At 36.2% G+C, this 23,767-nt stretch overlaps 1 protein-coding gene and 1 non-coding gene across 2 annotated transcripts in view; both read right to left on the reverse strand.

The window, feature by feature from the left end:
• LOC106870739 (DNA-directed RNA polymerase III subunit RPC1) overlaps positions 1-23,767 on the reverse strand; it is a 118,010-nt gene that overhangs the window by 36,300 nt on the left and 57,943 nt on the right. The window contains exons 14-20 of the mRNA XM_089355137.1: positions 17,890-18,020; positions 15,724-15,809; positions 10,601-10,693; positions 9,227-9,322; positions 8,329-8,480; positions 2,132-2,218; positions 364-429 (exon numbers count right to left, since the gene is read on the reverse strand). Coding sequence (XP_089211263.1) covers positions 364-429; positions 2,132-2,218; positions 8,329-8,480; positions 9,227-9,322; positions 10,601-10,693; positions 15,724-15,809; positions 17,890-18,020 — 711 coding nt within the window. The remainder of the gene's footprint in view (positions 1-363; positions 430-2,131; positions 2,219-8,328; positions 8,481-9,226; positions 9,323-10,600; positions 10,694-15,723; positions 15,810-17,889; positions 18,021-23,767) is intronic.
• On the reverse strand, positions 667-789 carry LOC128248415 (U5 spliceosomal RNA). Its single transcript, XR_008264658.1, has one exon. It is a non-coding gene; the product is annotated as a U5 spliceosomal RNA (small nuclear RNA).

Raw genomic sequence — 23,767 nt, forward strand, 5'->3', positions numbered from 1 at the left:
TGGTGCACCACCTTGAAGCTTTAGTCAAATGAGTCAACCCCAGTCCTTATATATATTTTTAAAAACTGGGTACTGATTCTATCAGTTTCCTTTGCTGAATTGCTAAGTAACACTGGTTGTCAAGTGGTGGTTGGGAACAAACACAACGCACACACACACACACACACACACACACACACACACGACAGGCTTCTTTCAGTTTCCGTCTACCAAATTCACTCAAATATCTTTTGTTACACCAATCTGCAGCTTTCTTAGTAGGTGTAGACTCTATTCCTTTAAATGCTTGGTTTTCATTATTATTTTTAAAAAAACTATATGTAAGTAAAAATTCCTTACAAAACAAAAAGAATTAATACTCACAGAGTTTTTGATCCTTAATTTGGAACTACAAATGGAAATTACAATTGAATCAACATTGACCTCCAACTGAAAGAAAAAAATTGAGTAATGAGAGAATACAAAATGTAAAAGTTTTTCATATGAACACAGTATTTTTTGTTTGTTTTTTGCTATAATTATTGATGTTGTAGCAATATATTTAACTGATTATTTTTATTTTATTCCAAAAAGGTGAGCTGAGTTTGTAAAAGAGAACGATCTCCAAGAAACAAAATAAAAATACAATAAATATAAACTTGATCTGTTTTTAGGTTTGCTAATAAAACTTCATGCAATGATAAGGCTTCAAAGATAAGTCTATAGACTCATTAAAATATTCCTCCCCACGGAAATCTTTAGTAAAAGGTGAAAGATTTATCCACTCAGGGTAAGGAGAAACCAGAGTAACAATTGTATGGATGGTGACTACCCATACATAATACATTCAGAGACAAGCACTGATTAGGATATGTGAATTATAGCAAATATTTAATTCTTTAGGCAATATGCCTCTAGTATTCTGGACATAATGTAATTAGTACAACATAATAAACAATTTTCAACAAACGTTTTCCATCAAAATATAAAGTTTAATTAAATTTGTATAGAATAATATTTTCAGACTGATCGTGGCAACTTCACATGGTGATTTCTGTACTGACATTATCACATTCGTTGACAATGAAGAAGTCAAGCAGAAAGTAGCGTTAATGTTGTTGATTGCTAATAAACACGGTGGCAGATGACAAAACACTCTACCAGACAAAATATTAACTTATAGCTAGTTTACATGCCATAACATAAATTCATACCCCAACGGGGTTTACCTTTCAACTCTCCAGTGTCAATGAAATCAAGTACCAATCAAGTGTGGTTAAGGTACATATTTATTCTGCCTTTATGTTTCCTTCAAACAGTAAGAATCATTTAGATATAGTAAAGCTCAACCCATCTATGATCGAAGATGTCCAGCCATGACCTTGGGTTTTTCTTTCTTTCTTTCTTAGGTTGTGATTTGGCTGCTATTTCAAGCATGTTAGAGTGTAGGACAAAAGCCCCATTGTTATATTGTTTTGGTTATTTTTTTGTTTTTTTTCACCTTTTACGTGTTTTTGGCATTAGACCGTGGCCATGCTGGGGCACCACCTTGAAGAATTTTTAGTTGAACATATCAACCCCAGAATTTTTTTTTCCTTTTTACCTTGAAGAATTTTTAGGTGGCTGTATGGAACCCAGAATTTTTTTTAAGCCTGATCAAAACCACTTCTGTGACGTATTTCATTGTTTTTTTTGTTTCTTTTTAACTTGTTGTAATCATTAGACTGCAGCCATGCTGGGGCACCACCTTGAGGAATTTTTAGTCAAATGTATTGACTCCAGGATTTTTTTAAATGATTTTCAGCCAGCACACGAAGTTAAGCCTAGAAGGTATCTCCACATGCTAGAAATAAAAGCCAAATCTCTTGAAATTTTTTTTATAACCCCCACCATTTTGGTCTTTTTATTTTTTTTTATTTTCTAAAAATCTTTTTACTTGTTTCACTCACTGGACAAAAATTTCAAAACATTTCTGTACTTACGGTTAGGGTTAGTTTTAGGTTAGGGTTTTAAGATTAGGGTTAGAGTTTTAGGGTTAGGTTTTTAGGGTTAGTGTTGGGGAAAAATGTCAAAATTGAAGAAGTTGGTGGGGTTAGTTGTTATTTTACAGTATGGCAGCACAAACGCGAAACAAAAAGTTTTATTGTATTACCTTTAGCAGTTTGATTCTATCGAGGTCCAACTTGACAAGTAGAAAACAGTCGTCGGGCAAATAAACTTCTTCAACATACTCTGACACCTGAATGAATGAATGAATATATATATATATACTGTAAGTTTAGAGGGAACACTTGATAAGTGTAAGCACCTGTATATGCCAGATAGTGGCAGAGAGGTGAGGGAATATATCAAACATAAATTAAAAACAGAACACAAAGGATATCACGGTACATGGGTTTCAAGCTTTATAAACAATTTGTTATTACATCAGCATAGGTATATTATTGATATAAAAGATGGTGTAAAGCTCTCCTCAGCCGCAAAACATTGTTAGTCCAAAGATACATCACAAAAGAAAAAGTACACGTAGTATTACCCATTATAATAGGTTTATCGCATCCCTTTGAAAAGGCATATTTGTATAAAGGTTCATTGGATTTCAAAAAACCTGCCCATACTAAAGTCCTTTAGACTTATTTATAGGGAACATATCTAAATAATTTAGTCATTGACTCTAAAATTTCGAATAACCTCGCCAGAAATAGGGAAAGAGGGCGGCTTATAAATGCCAAAACCTACCCTGGCGAAGAATGTACCCCACAACATAGATTAGTAGTTAGCGACTTTGGGATCAAGGCAAAATGGGTGCCCAGAATTAGACAGGCTTGGAGGAGAAGGGTGTGGAAGCTTAAAGACCCTGCAAATGGACAGAGACTTAGAGACAAGTTACTTGAAGCATTTAACGAAATAGAAGGGGATATAGCATCATACAACGTGGAAGACAATTGGAGATTTCTGTGGGACAACCTGTTGAAAGCCACCGACCAGATTTGTGGGTGGTGTAAGGTCCCCTCCCGACCCAGAGTAACGTGGTGGTGGAACAAGGAGGTAGACAGGGCTATTAGACAAAAGAAACAGGCTTGGAAGGACTGGAAGAACGGTGGTAGCAGGGAATTGTACCAATGTGCCAGAAGGGAGGCTAGGCGACAGGTTTATTTAGCCAGAGGGGAAGCAGATAAGGAAAGATTTGCCAATGTTCTGTGCCGTGAGGACCAAAGACTCGAGGTATTTCGTGTTGCAAGACAGTGTAGGAGAGAGAATAGTGATGTTGTAGGAGAGAAATGTGTTCGCATGGATGATGGTACGCTTGCATTAAATGAGGATGCAAAGAAAGAGGTCTGGAGATGCCACTACGATAGATTGCTTAATAAAGAGAATGAATGGGAGAAAGAGAGCCTGCCGTATGTCGACCCAATAGAGGGACCAGCTATCCGAGTTGATAGTACCAGGGTAGATAAAGCAATTAAGAGTATGAAGACCGGGAAAGCCCCCGGCCCATCAGGAATCACTGCAGAGATGCTCAAAATATCTGGCAGTGTTGGCTATAGCCTAGTCACCCGTATTACGAACCAGGTGATACACGAAGGAGTCATACCCAATGACCGGTGTAGCAGCATCATAGTCAACTGCTACAAAGGTAAAGGTGACGCTTTAGATACAAATAATTACAGAGGCATCAAGCTGTTAGATCAGGTTATGAAAGTTACAGAGAGGGTCATAGCCCAACTAATTAGGGAGCGAATCAATTTAGATGAGATGCAGTTTGGGTTCGTGCCAGGTAAAAGCACTACTGATGCCTTATTTCTAGTGAGACAGTTGCAGGAGAAATACCTAGCTAAGGATAAACCTCTGTACCTGGCTTTCGTTGACATGGAGAAAGCCTTTGACAGGGTCCCCCGATCCCTTATCTGGTGGTCAATGAGGAAACTTGGGATAGAAGAATGGTTAGTGAGACCAAGTTAGTAGTGGGGGTGGGTGCACTGAAAGTGTAGCTGCTAGAATAAGAATAGCCTGGGCAAAGTTTAGAGAGCTCTTACCCCTGCTGGCGACAAAGGGACTCTCACTCAGAATAAAAGGCAGACTGTATGACGCATGCGTACGAACAACCATGCTGCCAGTAAGGTGAGGGTTGGAAATGAGTACAGCAATGAATTCCGGGTAGAGGTAGGGGTCCACCAAGGTCCCGTCCTCAGCCCCCTCTTATTTACCATAGTCCTCCAGGCAATCACAGAGGAGTTCAAGACAGGTTGCCCCTGGGAGCTCCTCTATGCTGATGACCTTGCCCTAATTGCGGAGTCACTATCAGAACTAGAGGAGAAGTTTCAGGTGTGGAAGCAAGGTCTAGAATTGAAGGGCCTTAGAGTCAACCTAGCTAAAACCAAAATCCTAATAAGTAGGAAGGTAGATAAAACACAAACCCCTTCAGGTAGATGGCCCTGCTCAGTATGTAGAAAAGGAGTAGGTAGTAACTCTATAAGATGTACCCGGTGCAAGCTATGGACACATAAGAGGTGCAGCAACATCAAAGGCAGGTTAACTAGCAAGTTAGTTTTTGTTTGTGGCAGATGTTCAGGTGCAATAAAGACTGCAAACAAACAGGAAACAACTTCTATCTCATTCCAGGGTGAAAAACTAGAGGTAGTCGATAGCTTCCGCTATCTGGGCGACCAAGTTAGTAGTGGGGGTGGGTGCACTGAAAGTGTAGCTGCTAGAATAAGAATAGCCTGGGCAAAGTTTAGAGAGCTCTTACCCCTGCTGGCGACAAAGAGACTCTCACTCAGAATAAAAGGCAGACTGTATGACGCATGCGTACGAACAACCATGCTACATGGCAGTGAAACATGGGCTGTAACTGCTGAGGACATACGTAAGCTCGCAAGGAATGAAGCCAGTATGCTCCGTTGGATGTGTAATGTCAATGTGAATACCCGTCAGAGTGTAAGTATCTTGAGAGAAAAGCTGAACATTAGAAGCATCAGTTGTGGCGTGCAAGAGAGACGATTGCGCTGGTATTGACATGTGGTGAGAATGGAGGAGGATAGCTGCGTGAAAAAGTGCCACACCCTAACAGTTGAGGGAACCCGTGGAAGAGGTAGGCCCAGGAAGACCTGGGCTGAGGTGGTGAGGCAAGACCTTCGTACATTGGGCCTCACCGAGGCGATGACTACTGACCGAGACCTCTGGAAATGTGCTGTGCGTGAGAAGACCCGGCAAGCCAAGTAAGATCGTTGCCAGTGCCCCTGGACTGGTTCTTGTGCGGGTGGCACATGAGATGCACCATTTTGAGCGTGGCCGTTGCCAGTACCGCCTGACTGGCTCCTGTAGGATTTTCGAGCGAGATCGTTGCCAGTGCCCCTGGACTGGCTTGTGCGGGTGGCACATAAAAGACACCATTTCGAGCGTGGCCGTTTTCGTGCGGGTGACACGTAAAAGCACCCACTACACTCTCTGAGTGGTTGGCGTTAGGAAGGGCATCCAGCTGTAGAAACTCTGCCAAATCAGACTGGAGCCTGGTGTTGCCATCCGGTTTCACCAGTCCTCAGTCAAATCGTCCAACCCATGCTAGCATGGAAAGCGGACGTTAAACGATGATGATGACTACCATACACGTAGGTCCTATTAGCTAACACTAATAACTTCAATAATGTTTATAACAATATTATACTAGTAAGCATTAGTAGATAGGAACCTAGACTCTTTTAACTTCATATAACACTTCCTAAACAACTAAAATAGGAGTATAGTAAACGTTGCCCAATGAGATAATTTACACAAGTAGATAGACTTGAAATTTCTCCAATCACTATATTTTTCCAATCACTATATTATTACTATTATTATAATTTTTCTTCGTACTTTATTTTTAACTTCCATCTTAATTTTCATTTCATTTTATTTATTACATTTTCACTTGAACTTTTTACCCCTTCATTTTATTTTTACCTCATTGTAACCTATTATTATTTATCTTTTTATGTATCTTGTCATGTATCTTTTATGTATTTCCAAATATATTTGATGGGTTTTGATATTTTACAACATCTTTCTGATATCACCAGTTTATTCTGTCAGTATTTTTACTACTTCTAATGCTATTTCACAATTATTTTTTTAAAATGATTCTTGTAAAACTCTATTCCTATAGAACCTTATATCTCTATATCAATTATTTCACTTATTGTTAATTTGCTGCTCCCTTTTATCACTTATATTTATTTCTTTTCTTTTAAAATCATTTCCTTTATTGATCATTCCTCATTTCAACTTGTTACTTAATACCAGGTATGTGTATATACATGGATGGACGTGTGTGCATGTATGCAGATACTATACATGGAGATATATCTATATCTGTATATGTGCTTAAGGATAGGTGGACATGTGAGTGTATGTATATGGTTACTAGGGTGTAACTGTAGATATGTGTGGAGATGTATGTGTATATTCATGTATTTAGAGCTGTGCGTAATGAGGCATACTTGTATATGCTCGAGCATGTTAGCGTATGTATCTGTATGAGTGTGTGTGTATACACATATATACATATACATGTATGTACCCATGTAATAGATAAGTTTATAAAGCGAGGAATTTTTAGTGGTGTGTTTGGGTAAACTGACCATTCATCACAATGATATCAAATTACAACTTTAATCTCTAATTCAACAAGTGGTCAAGCTAGGAAATTATTTATGACCACTACCATTTCATCCAAGCCAACATCTTGTTATCAGCTCTATAGTATTTTATCTCTTTATCTCTTATTTTACTTTATATTTTTATTTCTTTTATTCCAATTTTGCTAAATCTTATTTATATGTGTATTTAACTTTATTATTCTTATTTTTACTTTTGTTACACTTGGTTTTACTTCTACTACTTTTATTTGATTTTTTACTTTTTATTTTTTACCTTTTATCTTTTCTTTCTATCTTATACAAGCTAGTTAAATATAAACTCAATCCAATCAATTTAACATTCACTCTATGCTGAATAGTGGTACAGTATGGGCAGATTTTTGAAATCCAACGAACCTTTATACAAATATACCTTTTCAAAGGGATGTGATAAACCTATTAGAATGGGTAATACTACGTATACTTTTTCTTTTGTGATGTAATCTTTACACCATCTTTTATATCTATATATATATATATATATATATATATATATATATATATACACATATATAAAAGAAGTAAATCCAAATATCACTTACAAGTATTTCAAGAAATTTGGAGTATAAGACAACACGAACAAGAATGGAGAAAACCAGGTGAGAGTGTGTGTGTGTGTATGTGTGTGTGTGTGTGGAAGCGCAATGCCCAGTGGTTAGAGAAGCAGACTCGTGGTTTTGATTCCCAGACCAGGCGTTGTGAGTGTTTATTGAGCGAAAACACCTAAACTACATGAGATTCCAGCAGGGAGTGGTGTCGAACCCTACTGTATTCTTTCATCACAACTTTCTCTCACTCTTTCTTCCTGTTTCTGTTGTGCCTGTAATTCAAAGAGCCAGCCTTGTCACACTCTGTGTCACGCTGAATCTCCCCGAGAATTACGTTAAGGGTACACGTGTCTGTGGAGTGATCAGTCACTTGGACGTTAATTTCACGAGCAGGCTGTTCCGTTGATCGGATCAACTGGAACCCTCGATGTCGTAAGCGACGGAGTGCCACACACACACACACTCTCTCACTCTCTGGCCGGGTAACCATGTACCTCCTCTATAGCAAGACACATGTTTCTGCCTCTCTGTCACTTTGTCATACTCTAGCCTTTCATCATCTGACACAAGATCACCGCCTCCAATGTCCCCTCCACTCTAAAATTCTTTGTCTTGCAAGTGACTGCTGGTGCTGGTGCCACATAAAAAGCATCCAGTCCACACTGTGAAGTGATTGGCATTGTAAAAATCATGTCAAAACTGACCTCACTTGTGCTGGTGTCATGTAAAAAGCACTCAGTCCACTCTGCAGGGCACTAAAATGTAAAAAGCATGCAAAAACAGACACAGTAGCCTGGGGTAGACTTCTACCTGGCCGGCTCCTGACAAACCGTCCAACCCATGCCAGCATGGAAGGCATACGTTAAACGATGATGATGATATCAAATAATGTGCTAAACAAGTGATCTAGAGCTCAAAGCCATGGCAAGGTACATAAATCTTCTTGCTATTTTACAAATACTATTTCATCATTCTGGAGTGGAAAAGTTGATGTAAGATAAAATAATATATATATATAAAATGTTATAAGAACATCCATACAATTTTATGATTCAAATTAATTTCTGCATAGAACAAAAAAGAAAAAAATTACATTCAGTTACTAAAATTGAATATATTTTTACCTCACCAAGGAGGGTTTTCTCAATCCGACCTTTGACCCGTCTAGCAATTTCTGGATCATCATCCACATCTAACTGAGCTGTGATAATTGGTGTGCTTATGTTCCTGGTTGCATTGATGATTTCTTTGATACGAGGCACACCAAGAGTAATGTCTAGCTAATTAAGGAACAGTTTACAATAATCTGTAACATACTGGTTTCACAAATGATCACAAGGCAATAAACTTGTAAAAGAGGAATATAATTGACTGAATCAACTGGGATTTGTTTTATCCAACCCTGTTTGCAATGTTCATAGCTAAATCACTTATGTCTCAGTGTACCAGACTACACAATTATGAGGTTGATACAGCTACTATAAGAAACATTAATGCTGGAGAGATTACTCTACTGGTATTGGTATGTAACTGAAACAAACAATATGTGGTGACAATACAAAGCCAAGGATGACATGGATAAAAAAATTGTGCAATCAGATTTCAGGATGCTGGGCCTCACAGATAACACACAATCAAGGCAAATAGTGATATACTACAAACTTGCTTAACCTACATTGATAGACATTATTGCTATGATGCTTCACTAACTGGATGTACTGTAAAATAAACATTATAGCAAGGATGCTTCATTAACTAGATGTTCTGAGTTCAAGTTGTCAATGAGGTTCAAGAGAGTAATTGAAATTCATTCCAGTAAATTTTTCATGGAAAGTACTGCAGATGCTTTGACCATATGTTGAACATACAGGGTCACTAAAATGCATTAAAGACTTTTGTTTATACTAGAAAGAGATTGTGATAAAGGAATGCATCAACCTTAGTTATCTGAGAGAGGCATTCCAAAGATCACAGATGCTGCACCGACTTCTTTGTATAATTAATCATTAAATAAAAGGATACTCATGGAAGCAACACCAGCAAAATGAAAAGTTTTCAAAGTCATCTGTGTTCCTGGTTCTCCAATACTTTGAGCACAGACAGCACCAACAGCTGTACCTGAGATGGAAAAAAACAAAAAGCAGAAACTTAATCCAAATGTTTGTGTTGAGATTAAGTCAAAGTTTGCCAAACAATAACTAATTTAATTCTGTACCATACAGAGATATCATGACTCACATTAGTATGTAACAAAAAACCAAGTTATAAATTTTAATAATTTATAATATTAACAAAATAAAAAAAAGAATAACAGTAAGGCAGAAGCTGACACTATCTCAAACATAAAAATCAAAAAGTAAGTTGCAGATTGGAATTGAAACAGCTGGAACTCAACCAAAATATAAAAGTAACACCTTTTTACTCTCCAATAAGAATTTCTCAACATAAAACGAGAAAGAAAAAAAACAAATTTAGGAGCAATTCTCTCCCTTTAAACACACACTTCTCTCTCTCCCTCACTCTCTCTCTCTCACACACACACACACACACACACACACACACACACACACACACTCTGCCATTATGTAGCAGCCTCCAGCAAACAGAACACATATGTAAGACACTGGCCAGACTTCAGATGTTATCCATTGAAACTGATGGGAAGGTGAAACAGAAAGGATACTGGTCTGAAAGCATATCGACAGATAAAGCAAAAAGAAAACATGACCAGAAATTCATAATTTGCACCCAAGAAGAACATACATGGGCCTACGTATGATCTGTAGCAAGGACAGAAAATGTAACTACACAGAAGGCCATAATGTATGGAAAATCTACACTGGAGCTACAAAATAAATAAAGAGAAATAACATGTAGGATATTTTTAAGAACCATGTAAGAGTTGTTTCTCTCTCACTCATTCCTTCTTTTTTCCACTGTTAAAAAAAAAATCAACCATCTTTAATTTCACTGCCATTATGTAGCAGCCTCTAGCAACAGAACATGTGAATACAAAATAAGTTATTGTTGGGTAAAGTGAAAAGTGTTGCATAGGTGTTGTTTTTCTTAAGTTTATAATTCAATGTTGGCACAACAATGAAAGTGTCACAGAGATGCTTTATTACTAAAGTGTTCTTTCTAATACAAAGTGAGAATGGCAAGAATTAAATTGTGCCATAAGAGGCACAATTCAATTTCTGAGTTTTCTAATATCTCCAGTGTTCTAACTACAAAGACAATATGATCCAAGCTGCTAAGTTTCAAATTCGAGCAGTCAAGTAATGTCCTTCTATATAAATGTTTCAGCCAGTAAATCCACATAAACAATGGATAAAAAAAATTCACAAAAGAAGGATAAATTCCATCCAATTAGTTACAGAAACATAAAGAACCTACCAGGCTCCATTTTTGATCGAAGGTATTTTTGTCGACAACATTCCAAGAATCTTTCAAACTGAGTTTTGCTGACTCTCTCCAATTGAAACAACACTGAAAAATATTTTTTAAAAACAAATAATCATCAAAAGAAGAATTCATTAAAAATTTCTTAAAATGTATTTCAGTTTTGTAGTTTAATACTAAATAAGATTCTGTGATTTCAGGAATTCATCTTTAAATAGCAACCATGAAATTTATTTATCAAATGCATCTATCAAACAGTGAAATATACTTATTAGATGTCCCTATTAAACACTAGGTTGAATAACTTGTAAAACTGAACCAAACTGATTCCATTATTGTTAATGGAATACTAATGATAGTGTTTTACAACACTTTTGGTAACTGACAAAGCACTTCTTCAAATTTGTTTTGAAAATAAAATGATAACAAGAGTGTTCCCTCTAAACTGGGCACATATTATATAACTATTGCACAAAGGAAAAAAATGTGTGCACACAAGATTTTTCAAAATGACATTGTAGTGGCGCGAAATTATGGCCGCCATTAAGGAAGTACAATCTACGCATGCACAAGGGACTTGCCTTCCCGGAAGCCCCTCGAGTGCACATGCGTAGTAAAACCAGTACTTAAAGCGTTTCTTTCATTTTCTAAGACCTCTTCAGCATGATACCTTCGAGGTGACAACAACTTGCTCCTTTCAGATGCCTCAATGAAGCTTTTAACCTTCCAATGCTGATTACAAGTTAACCAGTGATTACCAAGCTGAATGACACAGGATTTGTAAAACCAAGCATCACCAAAAATAAAACTTATTTTTATTATGTTGTTAATTGTTCTACTGTTTCTTAATATATAATTTTGTTAAAAGGTAATAGAGAGAGACTAATATCTCTATTGCAACTATCAACCTTTTACAACATCAAATATGTTTAATTGAAGAAATTTGTGTGATGGCATTTTTTAAAGAAAGTCTAAATCTGCACACAAGCAAATTTCTGTGCAGAGGTACAGCAAAAAACCAGAAGCAAGAATGGTTAACAGTAGTTTGTTTCAATTATCTAGAATACAGACACTTCTCACATTGACATAAGGCTAAAATTTGTGTAATTAATAGAATGAACCCTGGTGTGTATATGGTACTTACGTTATTGATCCCAAAAGAATGAAATGGAAATATCAATCCCAGTGAGATTTGAACTCAGAATATAAAGGGTGTAACTAGATACAAATATTTGGTCAGATTTATCTACTCTTCAGTTCTCTTTCTGCACTATTTATATCATACAAACAATGAAACTCAAACACCACACAGACATATACCGAAGATAAATCCCATGAAATTTTTGTAATAATGTCCTCATTAATTACATGTAAATGAGTTTTCTGATAAAATATCTTCTACATTTTGTTTTATTTTAAGAATGTAATGTATTTATGACTACATTGAAAAGTTGTCCAAGTCATTGAAAATGCATACAAGATCTTTTGCCCTCTCCTTCCTATCTTCCATAACTATAATTTCTCTCTTGCCTGTCTGTAAAGTCAACGCCTGTAAGATTCTTTATCTTGATAAAATAATTACAGAAGGCATGCTTTGAGAAAAATAAATGTTACAGCTTTGGCTCTCCCCTCCCTTTCTATTGCTTCTTCTTTGTCAACAATTCTTTGCAATTGATGTCGCTAACGGGACAGGCTAAATAGATGAATGGATTTTCACTTTGTGATCTGTAAAAATTCTGACCAAACCATCTCAACAATCCCACAATTCTTAATTAGTCAGCTCAAATGTTGCCATGACTTTGGAATATCTATTTTGCTCTGTCGTAAGTTTTGAAATTATTATCATTAACCATCCTCTGTATTGAATAAATTTTCAAAAATTCTGGAATCAGAAATATCATCATCATCATCATCATTGTTTAACGTCCGCTTTCCATGCTAGCATGGGTTGGACGATTTGACTGAGGACTGGTGCAACCGGATGGCTACACCAGGCTCCAATCTAATTTGGCAGAGTTTCTACAGCTGGATGCCCTTCCTAACGCCAACCACTCAGAGAGTGTAGTGGGTGCTTTTACGTGTCACCCGCACGAAAACGACCACGCTCGAAATGGTGTCTTTTAGCTAATTAATCTTTCATTGATTTACTAAAATTATCTCTGTTTTGTTGAAACTGATTTACAGTTCATGCGCACACTCACACACACTCACACGTGCACTATTGCTTTCATAAGATCTCTTTAGGATTTTTGAAATATTTGTCCAAATGACTGAAATGTGTATTGTAGAAGAAATTTTGAAAAATAGTTTTTCAAAAAAAGACTTTGAAGGGAAACAATTGGTGGTCGACCAACACCGAAATTACCTGATTTGCGAAGCTATAACAAGAAATTCACAAGACAATTTCAGGTTAATTTGTATGAAAAGAAAAAAATGGTTAACTGGTAGTGCTACGCTTAATAAGTTATTCTGCTGACCATGCATGTTGTTTTGCTTAGAAAAAACTGTTTGGAGTGATAACGGTTATGATGATTTAAATAATTTATATATGACTATGCTAAAACATGAACATTCTCAAAGGCATATAAGATCCTTGATAGATCTTAAAATATTCAGGAATGTTCACATAGCCTTACAATTAGATGCATGTAAAAACAGAGCATACAACATCATAATGAGGAAGTTAGACGAAACAGATCCATTCTGCAACAATTGATCGATATATTTATTTTTATTTTAGGTTATCAGGAATTATCATTTTGGGGTCATTTTGAATCTGAAGAATCTAATAATCATGGAAATTATAAAGAACTCTTATATTTAATCAGTAAATATGATGAAAAACTGGCAAGAGATTAAGATACAGCTTCTATCTTCTCTGGTTTCTAAAACAGAATTCAAAATGACTTGACCAATGCAATTCAAAAGGTCATGTTGAATTAAAATACAAAATAAACTTAAACAGGCTAAATTCATTGCTACTCTTGTTGATGAAACATCTGATATATCGGAATGTTCACAACTATCAACTGTTTTACACATTACGTTACAGAGGATTGTGTTACGAATGATGTTAGTGCAGATCAATCTGCAAATGCTTTACCTGAACATGTTTTTAAATGCATTGAATCATGGAAATGTGAAAACAAATTGATTGCACAAACCTATGATGGTGTCACTACAATGGCAGGACAATTAAATGGGTCAGAGTCAAAAGTAAGAAAGAAATATGTGAAATCTTTATTCATTGTTGTGCTCATATCTTAAATTTAGTTCTTTCACAATCATGCTCTGCTATGAAAGAATGCAAGATATTTTTTTCTACAATAAATGGACTGAGTACATTTTTTTACAAAATCAAAAAGGGCTAAAGTATTAGATAACATTATTAAAAAAAGATTTCCAAAATAACAGCAGCTAGATGGAATTACTCCTCACGTCTTATTATTACCACAAAAGAAAATTATAATTTCATAATCAGCCATTTTGAAGACATCATTGAAAATCCCAAAGCAAGGGATAATACCACCTTAAATTCAGCAATTGGATTCTTACATACTTTAAAAGCTCTTGATTTCTTATTTTTATTAGAAGTATTCAGTGATATATTTTCTTGCACTGATGTCTTATTTCACATCCTCCAGAGTAAAAGTCATGACATAGTGTATTGTAAAGCGTAAATAGATAAAACTAGAACTGTGCTCGAAAACAAACTGAACAATTTTTCAATAGAAGAGTTTAAATTCATGGAACTTTTGAATTTCAACAAAGTTGATGACTATTGGAAACAATTTCCTGTAGATTCTTTAGATTCTTTAAAAACTACTTATGGCAGATTTTTTATGTAATTTCATTACAAAGTGAGTTCAATGTAATGTATTTAATAAAAGATTTTAAAAAACGAAGTGTAAGTCATTTAATGAGTTACATTTACATCAGTGATCTTGTTGAAGCTATACCAGAACTCTTCAATCTTTGCAAGTTGATTTTGATAATTCTGTCTACAACTGCTTCGGTGGAGCGATCCTTTTCTGCATAAACTAGAATCAAAACGTACCAAAGAAATGCAACAGGAGAGGAAAGACTGTCTGGGTTAGCACTAATGTCAATTGAAAAAGATTTATTACAATTGACAAAAAGAGAAGATTTCTATGAAAATGTGGTAAATATATTTGTCCAGAAAGATCAAAGAACTGAATTAATTTATAAATGAAGTAAGTAAATAACATTTAGAATATTTTTTTAAAAATTTGAATGTATTAAAGAGCATTCTTTCATTTTAGACTGTAAAGTTGTCAAATACAAATCAGCTGCTTTATCAGGTTGTTTGCCAACTTCCAGAAAATAATTGACACTCACTCGAGCAACCCATTCTGATACTTACTGAACTCAGTACATTGAAAGACAATGACACACGCACACATTGAAACATACACACAAATTGAAAGATGTGTTTATGTATAAATCATTTTGCATAAATAATTTACTTTTACATTCTTTCAAATATTTTTTCATCATTAGGTAAGTGTAATTTACATTTCTTTGTTTTTTCCTTGCATGTTGCGATATATCACATCTTTGCTACTCCCAACAAATGAAAAGAGACGCTAGGTTTTTGTTTTGTGATTTTTGAGCTTTTTACAATGTTGAATTTTCCTTGTCTTTCATTCTCTGTGTGTTTATGTACATGCATGTATGTTCAATGTGCGTAAGATGTAGTCTTTTAATGTACAGAGTTCAGTACAGAGTATCAGAGCAGGCTGCTCGAATGAGTGTCAATAATTTTCCTGAAATTAGCAAATAGCTGATAAAGCAGTTGATCTATCTTCGACAGCGTAACAGTCTAAAACTTTGGCCATATTACGTAACTAAATGTGTTCTCTATGTTAATTAATTTCAAAATGATTCAGCTAAATTAATAAGTAGTTATTGCATGACCAACCTCAGAAGTCACCGCATGCCACTGGTCTAGACAGTCTTTCAATATCCTTAAATGTAACACTAACCCACAGCATATAATAGGTTACTAGTAATAGCCTGACCTTTCCAGTGAAGTAAAATATAAAGATTAAGAAGACAAAGAAACTACACTAAAATCTTGAAGTGGGTTAACATACCTGACTTGTCAGATCTTTGTAATGATTCTATACCATATGTATCCCAAGAACTGTTGATGCGGTTGCAAGTAACAACCAAAAAGTCACTAAAACAAGAAAATAAAAGAGCAATGTAATTTCAGAAATAAAACTCTAAACATAATTCCATATTTTTTATAAATTTATTTCAGTGTTCATTATTGAACATTACACTGAACTCTACATCTCACTAAAGTCTATAGGCATATGGTTATAGCAGAATATTAGTTATAGTGTCCTTATCTAACAATCGTAACCATAGATAGAAAGTTAAATAATCACTATTTACAGAGGTACTAGACATTTAATGCAATGAAGAGTGGGGTGAAAATATAGAAAGTCTATTCCTCTCTTAAAAACATTTGTAGCACAAATGAAATATCTACAAACCACAAAAATAAATTTGTCTCAGACATTCTGAATTTCTGGACGATTATCTTTCTTCTGTTCAACATACCAATAGTCAGATATTTCTAAATGATTATATACAATTCCTAAAAACTATATGCTGATTGTTGTTTACGTAATGAAGTAGAGATTGTTGAGGCAATTGCCGTAAAATAGTGAAATCCATCCAATAAAGACACCATTTGAAACATTCAATATTATTGTAATTCATCATTGTTTCACCGTCATCATTTTAATGTCTACTTTTCCATGCTGGCATAGGTCAAATGAAACTTGCCAAGGAAGATTTTCTATGGCTGGATGCTTTTCCTTTCATTAACCCCCTCTTACTTCCAAGTGAGGGTTAGCAACAGTCCAAATCCTTCAAACAACAAACAGGCCTATGGCAGGACATGTGTTTACAGAGGATTGTAAATAAAGACTCTGTCTATGTGAAAAGGTTTTGTTTCTAATCAGTATGAAATTGTCAAGACAGGAAGACACTACCACACATAGACAATCATGCATTCATGCACATACACATGCATACATGGCAGGCTACTTGTGAGTGAATTGGTACATTCACTCATAAGGTCAGCCAGTTACTATCGTAGAAAACACTGACCAACAGTGTTATGGGGGCCCAAGCCCTAAACTCCACGGTTTCAAAGCAAACTTTTTAGCTACATGACCGTGCTTGATTCACTTTTCCTGATCCAGTCTATTACAAGTTTCTCCAGATTCTAGTGCTTTCATCATTAGTTTCTCCAAATTTGTCACATTACAAGGAAATAAAGAAGTTGAACAGTAAAAACTATGGTTACATAGAAGTACAATAGTTGTGAGGTTAAATTGCTGGGTAACTTATTTGTGACTAAAGAGTTCAAACCTTACTATCACAGTTATTGTTTGAGGTCTCTGAGAAAAATATACAACACACTTGTTTCAGTTTGCCTGATTGTCATAAAATAAGTTCTACTCACTACTTCATGGTATAGGTATTATTGGGAGGAAAAGTATAAAAATAGTTACCCCACCAAAACCCTCTCCACTGATGCCAACATGGAAAAATGGAAAGCAAACATTTTTTTAAACAACTCCTTAAAAAATATTTAAATTTCAATAAACCACGAATCAAAATTAACATTAACAGTTACTCTGGTTTTCCCAGTTTAGATAGACTAAAAGACGTTTGGACATTGCTACACATCTTAAAACCATTTTTTTTTCTCCCACCAAACTACTTCAGAACGTCCACCTCTGGATTTATGATGCAAAATTTGGTTTTTAAAATGTTTATATTTAAATTAAAACCCTAATTTTATTTAAGAACATTTTGTAAGGTTTTGTTACAAATATTGGTTTCACAATGAAACAGTTATATTGCTACATTCTTGCAAATTCTTGGTTAAATTAAGAAATAACCGAAAAATATAGACAAGCAGGCATTAAAGCATGATATAATCCTCCGACTTATTGAATCCTGTGAAACCAACTACAGAAGATGGACGTTAACCCTTTAGCATTCACATTACTTTGTTAAATACAATGCTTATTTATTCACATTGTTTTAGATTAATCACAGATAACCTTGTAGCTTTAAAAATTCAATGATGTGATTGTTTATTCTTCAGAGAGTAGGTGTGAGAAACCAGATCTGCTTTGTTTGAATGTAAAGCATGTAGAATATTTGAGCCTGATTTATATAATTTTTTAAAAATTAAATGTCTCTAGAACTAAGCAATACATAAAAAATTTTACCGTAATTCTTTCTGAAAATCTTCTCCAAAGCCTTCTTTGAACCGAGGTAGGTTTAATAATTTAGTACCTAATTCTTGTAATTCATCTGAACTGAGGCTTGCTTCATCTCTACATTCATATGATGTGACAGCCTACAAAATACAATAAAGTTTTTTTTTAAATTTAAAGCACAATAAAAGCAAAAAGTACAAGACAAATAAACTAATTACTTTATAAGTTCTTACTTGACTAATCCTTTTCTGTTACTTGTTACAATCATCTGACTGTGTCCATGCTGAGGCATCACATTGAAGGGCTTTTTTAGCCAAACAAATCAACCCCAGGACTTTTTTTTAAAACCTGGCACTTATTCTATTGGTCTCTTTTGCCAAACCACTAAGTTACAGGGACATAAACACACCACCACCTGTTGTCAAGTCGTGGTGGGGGACAAACACACACACACACATGCGCACATATATATACAACAGATTTCTTTCAGTTTCCATCTACTAAATCCCCCCACAAGGATTTGGTCAGCCTAACGCTATAGTAAAAGACACTTGCCCAAGGTGTCATGCAGTGGAACTGAACAGGGAACCATATTGTTGAGAAGCAAGCTTCTTATCACACAATTCAATGAATAGTTTTCAATAACATTAATAAGTTACACTGAAATATCCAAATATCTCTTTGATTTCGTTATTTAGTTGATGTTTTTTTCCAACGGTTGTAATGTTTTTGATGGAGTTTCTCTATATGTCTCCATTGAAGTCTAATGTCGGCTCCGTACCGATTAGATAATACAATTCTATATTTAAGAGATGAGGAATTATGTACATTATTTACATTCGACGGATATTTGTCCTCATCTTGTTTATTGTTAATATAATGTTTCGGCTGATATACCCTCCAGCCTTCTTCAGGTGTCTTGGGGAAATTTCGAACCTGGGTTCTCATTCCTAAGGTATTTATTGATGTTGTTGTTGATGATCAAGCTCAATAACGATCTGTTAAGCAACAACTATCCCAAAAGTATACTATCCACTCCAATTATGAAGAAAAGAGAGGATGAGGCCAATAAACTGTCCACAGTCTGTCTACCCTCTGTGAAAGGCCTCTCCAAAAAGATACAAAAGATATGCGGCCCATGTGACATCAGGACAGTATTCAAGAGTAATACAACACTTCGCAAATATCTCCTTCGGGTAAAACCACAAATAGAAGAGAATATGACCAAAGACTGTGTACTCCATCCCATGCAGCTGTGGTAGGTTATACAAAGGTGAAACATGTCGCCCCCTCAAAATAAGGGTAGACGAACATCGCAAAGCTGTGACACGAGGAGATATTGATAAATTGGGTATAGCTGATCGTGTATGGAAAAATGGAGACCACCTCTCCCTGTGGGATGAAGTTAAAATAATAGACAGAGAACACCACTGGAAAATACGAAAACTAAAAGAAGCAGCACATATGCTAGGACACAACAACCTCCTAAGCAGACCGAGTGCAGATATGAGCAGCATATGGAAACTGGTATTAAGGAAGGATAGAAAAATATTAGATTTATAAATCCTAAAATTCACTCCATAATTGCCCACAGGCATATGGCGTAGTGGTTAAGAACACGGGCTACTAACCCCAAGATTCTGAGTTCGATTCCGAGCAGTGACCTGAACAACAATAATAATAATAACATCAAAAAATACCTTAGGAATGAAAACCCAGGTTTGGAATTTCCCCCAAGACACCTGAAGAAGGCTGGATGGTATATCAGCCAAAATGTTGTGTTAACAACAAACAAGATGAGGACAAATATCCGTCAAATGTAAATAATGCAAATAATATCTGAATTTAAGCTAAAAATTATAAATTAAAATCTTTGATACACTCTTCTTGTGTATTTTTGCTAAGCTGTTTGATTTAAAACCATCTTTTAATCCTTTCATGATTATATTTCAAGTAATTAGCCATTTTGTTTCAATTAATTTTTAGTATAATTAAACCATTGAGATAATTTAATGAAGTATTTGTAAGTTTTATATATTGATATATGTTGCATCCAAGAAGTAAGGTGGAGGAGAAGTTTGGCAAGATTCCTCACAGGCAAAGAGCATAGGTATAAGATTTTCTGGATAGGAAACAGTGATGGGGTTGGGGGTATGGGCATATTCCTGACTAAGAAATAAGTTGATAAAGTAATCGAGGTAGTCAGAGTTTGTGATAGAATACTTAAGCTTAAACTAGTGCTGCAACATGGAACAGCAACCATTATCTCAGCCTATGACCCTCAGCCAGGGCTACCTGACAAACAGAAAGACCGATTTTATGACACCCTCCTGCAAGCCACCTCGTCAATGAACGACAGAGACCTCTTTGTGGCCGGCAACTTCAATGAGCATGTTGAATAACATCCAGGGAGCTTCCATGGTGTGTATGATGGCAACAGATTTGATTCCTGAAATGAGGAAAGAAGCAGGCTGCTGGAATTCTGTCATGTAAATGTCCTTATGATCTGTAATACTAACTTCAGGAAACCTGCCAGTTACCTGTTCACCTACAAGTTCACTAGGAAACAGGAAAGATGGCTGCTAACAAATGCCAAAACTTCCCCAGGTGAAGAATGTACCCCACAACATAGGTTAGTTGTTAGTGACTTCAGGATCAGGGTTAAATGGCTGCCCAGAAGATGACCGATGTGGAAAAGAATGGTCTGGAAGCTTAAGGATATTCTAAATAGACAGAGATTTAGAGACATATAACTTGAGGCATTTGATGAAAAGTAGGATATAGTGACATATAACTTGGAGGACAACTGGAGGTTCCTACAGAACAACCTGCTGAGGGCTACTGACCAAATCTGTGGCTGGTGCAAAGTCTTCTCTCAACCTCAGGTGACATGGTGGTGGAACAATGTAGTTGACAGGGCCATTAGAGAAGCCAGGAGACAGATATACTTAGCCAGGGAAGAAGCAGAAAAGAAGAAGTTTGTCAATGTTCTGTGACGTGAGGACCAGAGACTCGAGGTGTTTCAGATTGCAAAAAAGTGTGTGAGAGTAAATTGCAGTGTCATGGGAGAGAAATATATCTGCATGGATGATAGTTCACTTACATTTAATGATTCTGCAAAGAAAGAGACTTGGAAAAGCCATTATGAAAGGCTGCTAAAAATGGAGAATGAATGGGAGAAGGAAAGTCTGCCAAATGTTAACCCAACTGAGGGACCAGCTATCTGAATTGACAATACTTTGATAGATAAAGCAATTAAGGATATCAAGACAGGGAAAGCCCCCACCCCATCAGGAATCACCACTTCAATGCTTAAAATATCTCATGGAGTAGGATATAGCCTCGTCACCCATATAGTTAAACAGCATTATAGTCAACAGCTACAAAGGTGACACCTTAGACAGAAATAATTACAGAGGTATCAAATTGTTGGATCAGGTGATGAAAGTCACAGAGAGGGTCATAGCCCAACTAATTAGGGAGAGAGTTAGTCTAGATGCAGTTCGGATTTGTGCCAGGCAGGAGCACAACTGATGCTATATTTTTGGTTAGGCAACTGCAGGAGAAATATCTAGTCAAAAATAAACCCCTGTACCTAGCTTTTGTCAACATGGAGTAAGCCTTTGACAGAGTCCCCCATTCCCTTATCTGGTGGGCAATGTGGAAGCTTGGGATAGATGAATGGTTGGTGAGAGCTGTACAGGGATGCTGTCAGTAAGGTGAAGGTTAGCAATGAGTATAGCGATAAATTTAGGGTACAAGTAGGGGTCCATCAAGGATCAGTCCTCAACCCCCTCTTGTTCATCATAATCCTCCAGGCAATAACAGAGGAATTTAAGACAAGCTTCTCCTGGGAGCTCCTCTACACTGATGATCTTGTTCTTATAGCCTAATCACAACCAAAACTAGAGAAGAAATTTCAGACATGAAAGCAAGGTCTAGAATCAAAGGGCCTTAGAGTTAATCTAGCAAAATCTAAAATCTTAGTAAGTAGGAAAGCACACAAATCACAAATCCCTTAAGGTAGATGGCCCTCCTCAATCTGTAGAAAAGGTGTATGTAGAAACTCCATAACTCCATAAGATGTACCCAGTGTAAGCTATGGACACATAAGAGGTGCAGCAATATCAGAGGAAGGTTAACAGGGAAAATAGTTTTTGTGTGTGGAAAGTGCACAGGTATAATTAACACTAAAAATGTACAGAAAATAGACTCCATCAAATACCAGGAGGGAAAACTAGAAGTAGTTGATAGCTTCTGTTACCTTGGTGACCAAGTCATTAGTTGGGGTGGATACTCTGAGAGCGTAGCTGCTAGAATAAGAATAGGCTGGGCAAAGTTCAGAGAGTTCCTACCCCTGCTGGTAACAAAGGGCCTCTCTCTCAGAGTGAAAGGCAGACTATATGATGCCTTTGTGTGAACAGCCATATTACATGGCAGTGAAACATGGGTTGTGACAACTGAGGACATGCGTAGGCTTGAAAGAAATGAAGCTAGCATACTTCACTGGATGTGTAATGTTAGTGTGTATGCATGACAGAGTGTAAGCATAACAGGCATCAGATGTGGTGTGCAAGAGAGACGACTGCACTGGTATGGTCATGTGATGTGTGTGGACAAGGACAGCTGTGTGAAGAAGTGCCACACTCTAACAGTGGAGGTAACTGGTGGAAGAGGTAGACCCAGGAAGACATGGGACGGGGTGGTGAAACATGATCTTTGAATGTTGGGCTTCACGGAGGCAATGATAAGTGACGGAGACCTTTGGCAATATAATGTACTTGAGAAAACTCATTAAGCCAAATGAGACCATAGTCGTGGCTGATGCCAATGTTGTGCAACTGGCATGTAAAAAATCACAAACCAAACATTGGGTGATATGCTGTGCTTGAGAAGACTTGTCAAGTCAAGTGAAATTGTAGCTGTGGCCAATGCCAGTGCCAATTCACTGGCACCCGTGCCAGTGGCACATAGAAGCATTGTTCGAGCATGTGGGTGTTACGTCAATGGCACCCATGCCAGATGCATGTAAAAAGCATCCACTACACACTTGGCATGGTTGGCGTTTGGAAAGGCATCCAGGCATAGAAACCATGCCAAACCAAATTAGAACCTAGTGTAGCTTCCTGGCTTACCAGTTTTCAGTCAAACCATCCAACCCATGCCAACAGGGAAAACAGATGTTAAATGATGATGATGATGATGTTTATCAAAATTAGGGTACATTGATGCAGGTTAACATTACAAAGGTTAAAGTAAGTATCGTATTTTTAGTAGTTGTTTTATCATTTTGCCAATTAACAATCAACAAATCATTAATAGTGGAGATCAGTGAACAGATCACAACAGTTGGATGAAATATTGATGATAAAAGAAGCTAAACAAATACTAAACAGTGCATAGGTTTGTTACGTGGCAAAATAAGAAACATGATGCAACCAAAACACAATAATATTAGTTGAAGTCAGTCCCTTCAATGTCCATGTTCGAGAGGGTTGCTCTTGGTTCAACAGCTTTATGCAATTAATAAGATAAACTGTTACTAGGTATGAAACTAGTAATGGTTTACTGCTTCCTAGTAATTTTCAGAGAAAAGCTTATAACTAATTCCTGACAGCTAATTGAACTGAAAGAATGTCGAATAAATTGCCTTTTCTAAAAGTGGTAATGGTACAGAAGCACAAAAGAATTATTGTTTTTAAATCACAATTTTTTTTATTAATTATACTATTTAATTTTATTCTAGAAATTTACATGATAGGGGTCAATGACATACCAACAATTCCAGGAAGGGGCCAAAATATAAAGAAGGTTGCCAACCCCTGATTTAAGTCCAAATTAAATTTTCTGTAATCTATTAAAGATTCATTAAAATCTTTTGTAATAT

Source organism: Octopus bimaculoides, chromosome 7, assembly GCF_046866305.1.
Source record: "Octopus bimaculoides isolate indiv1 chromosome 7, ASM4686630v1, whole genome shotgun sequence".
NCBI lineage: Eukaryota > Metazoa > Mollusca > Cephalopoda > Octopoda > Octopodidae > Octopus > Octopus bimaculoides.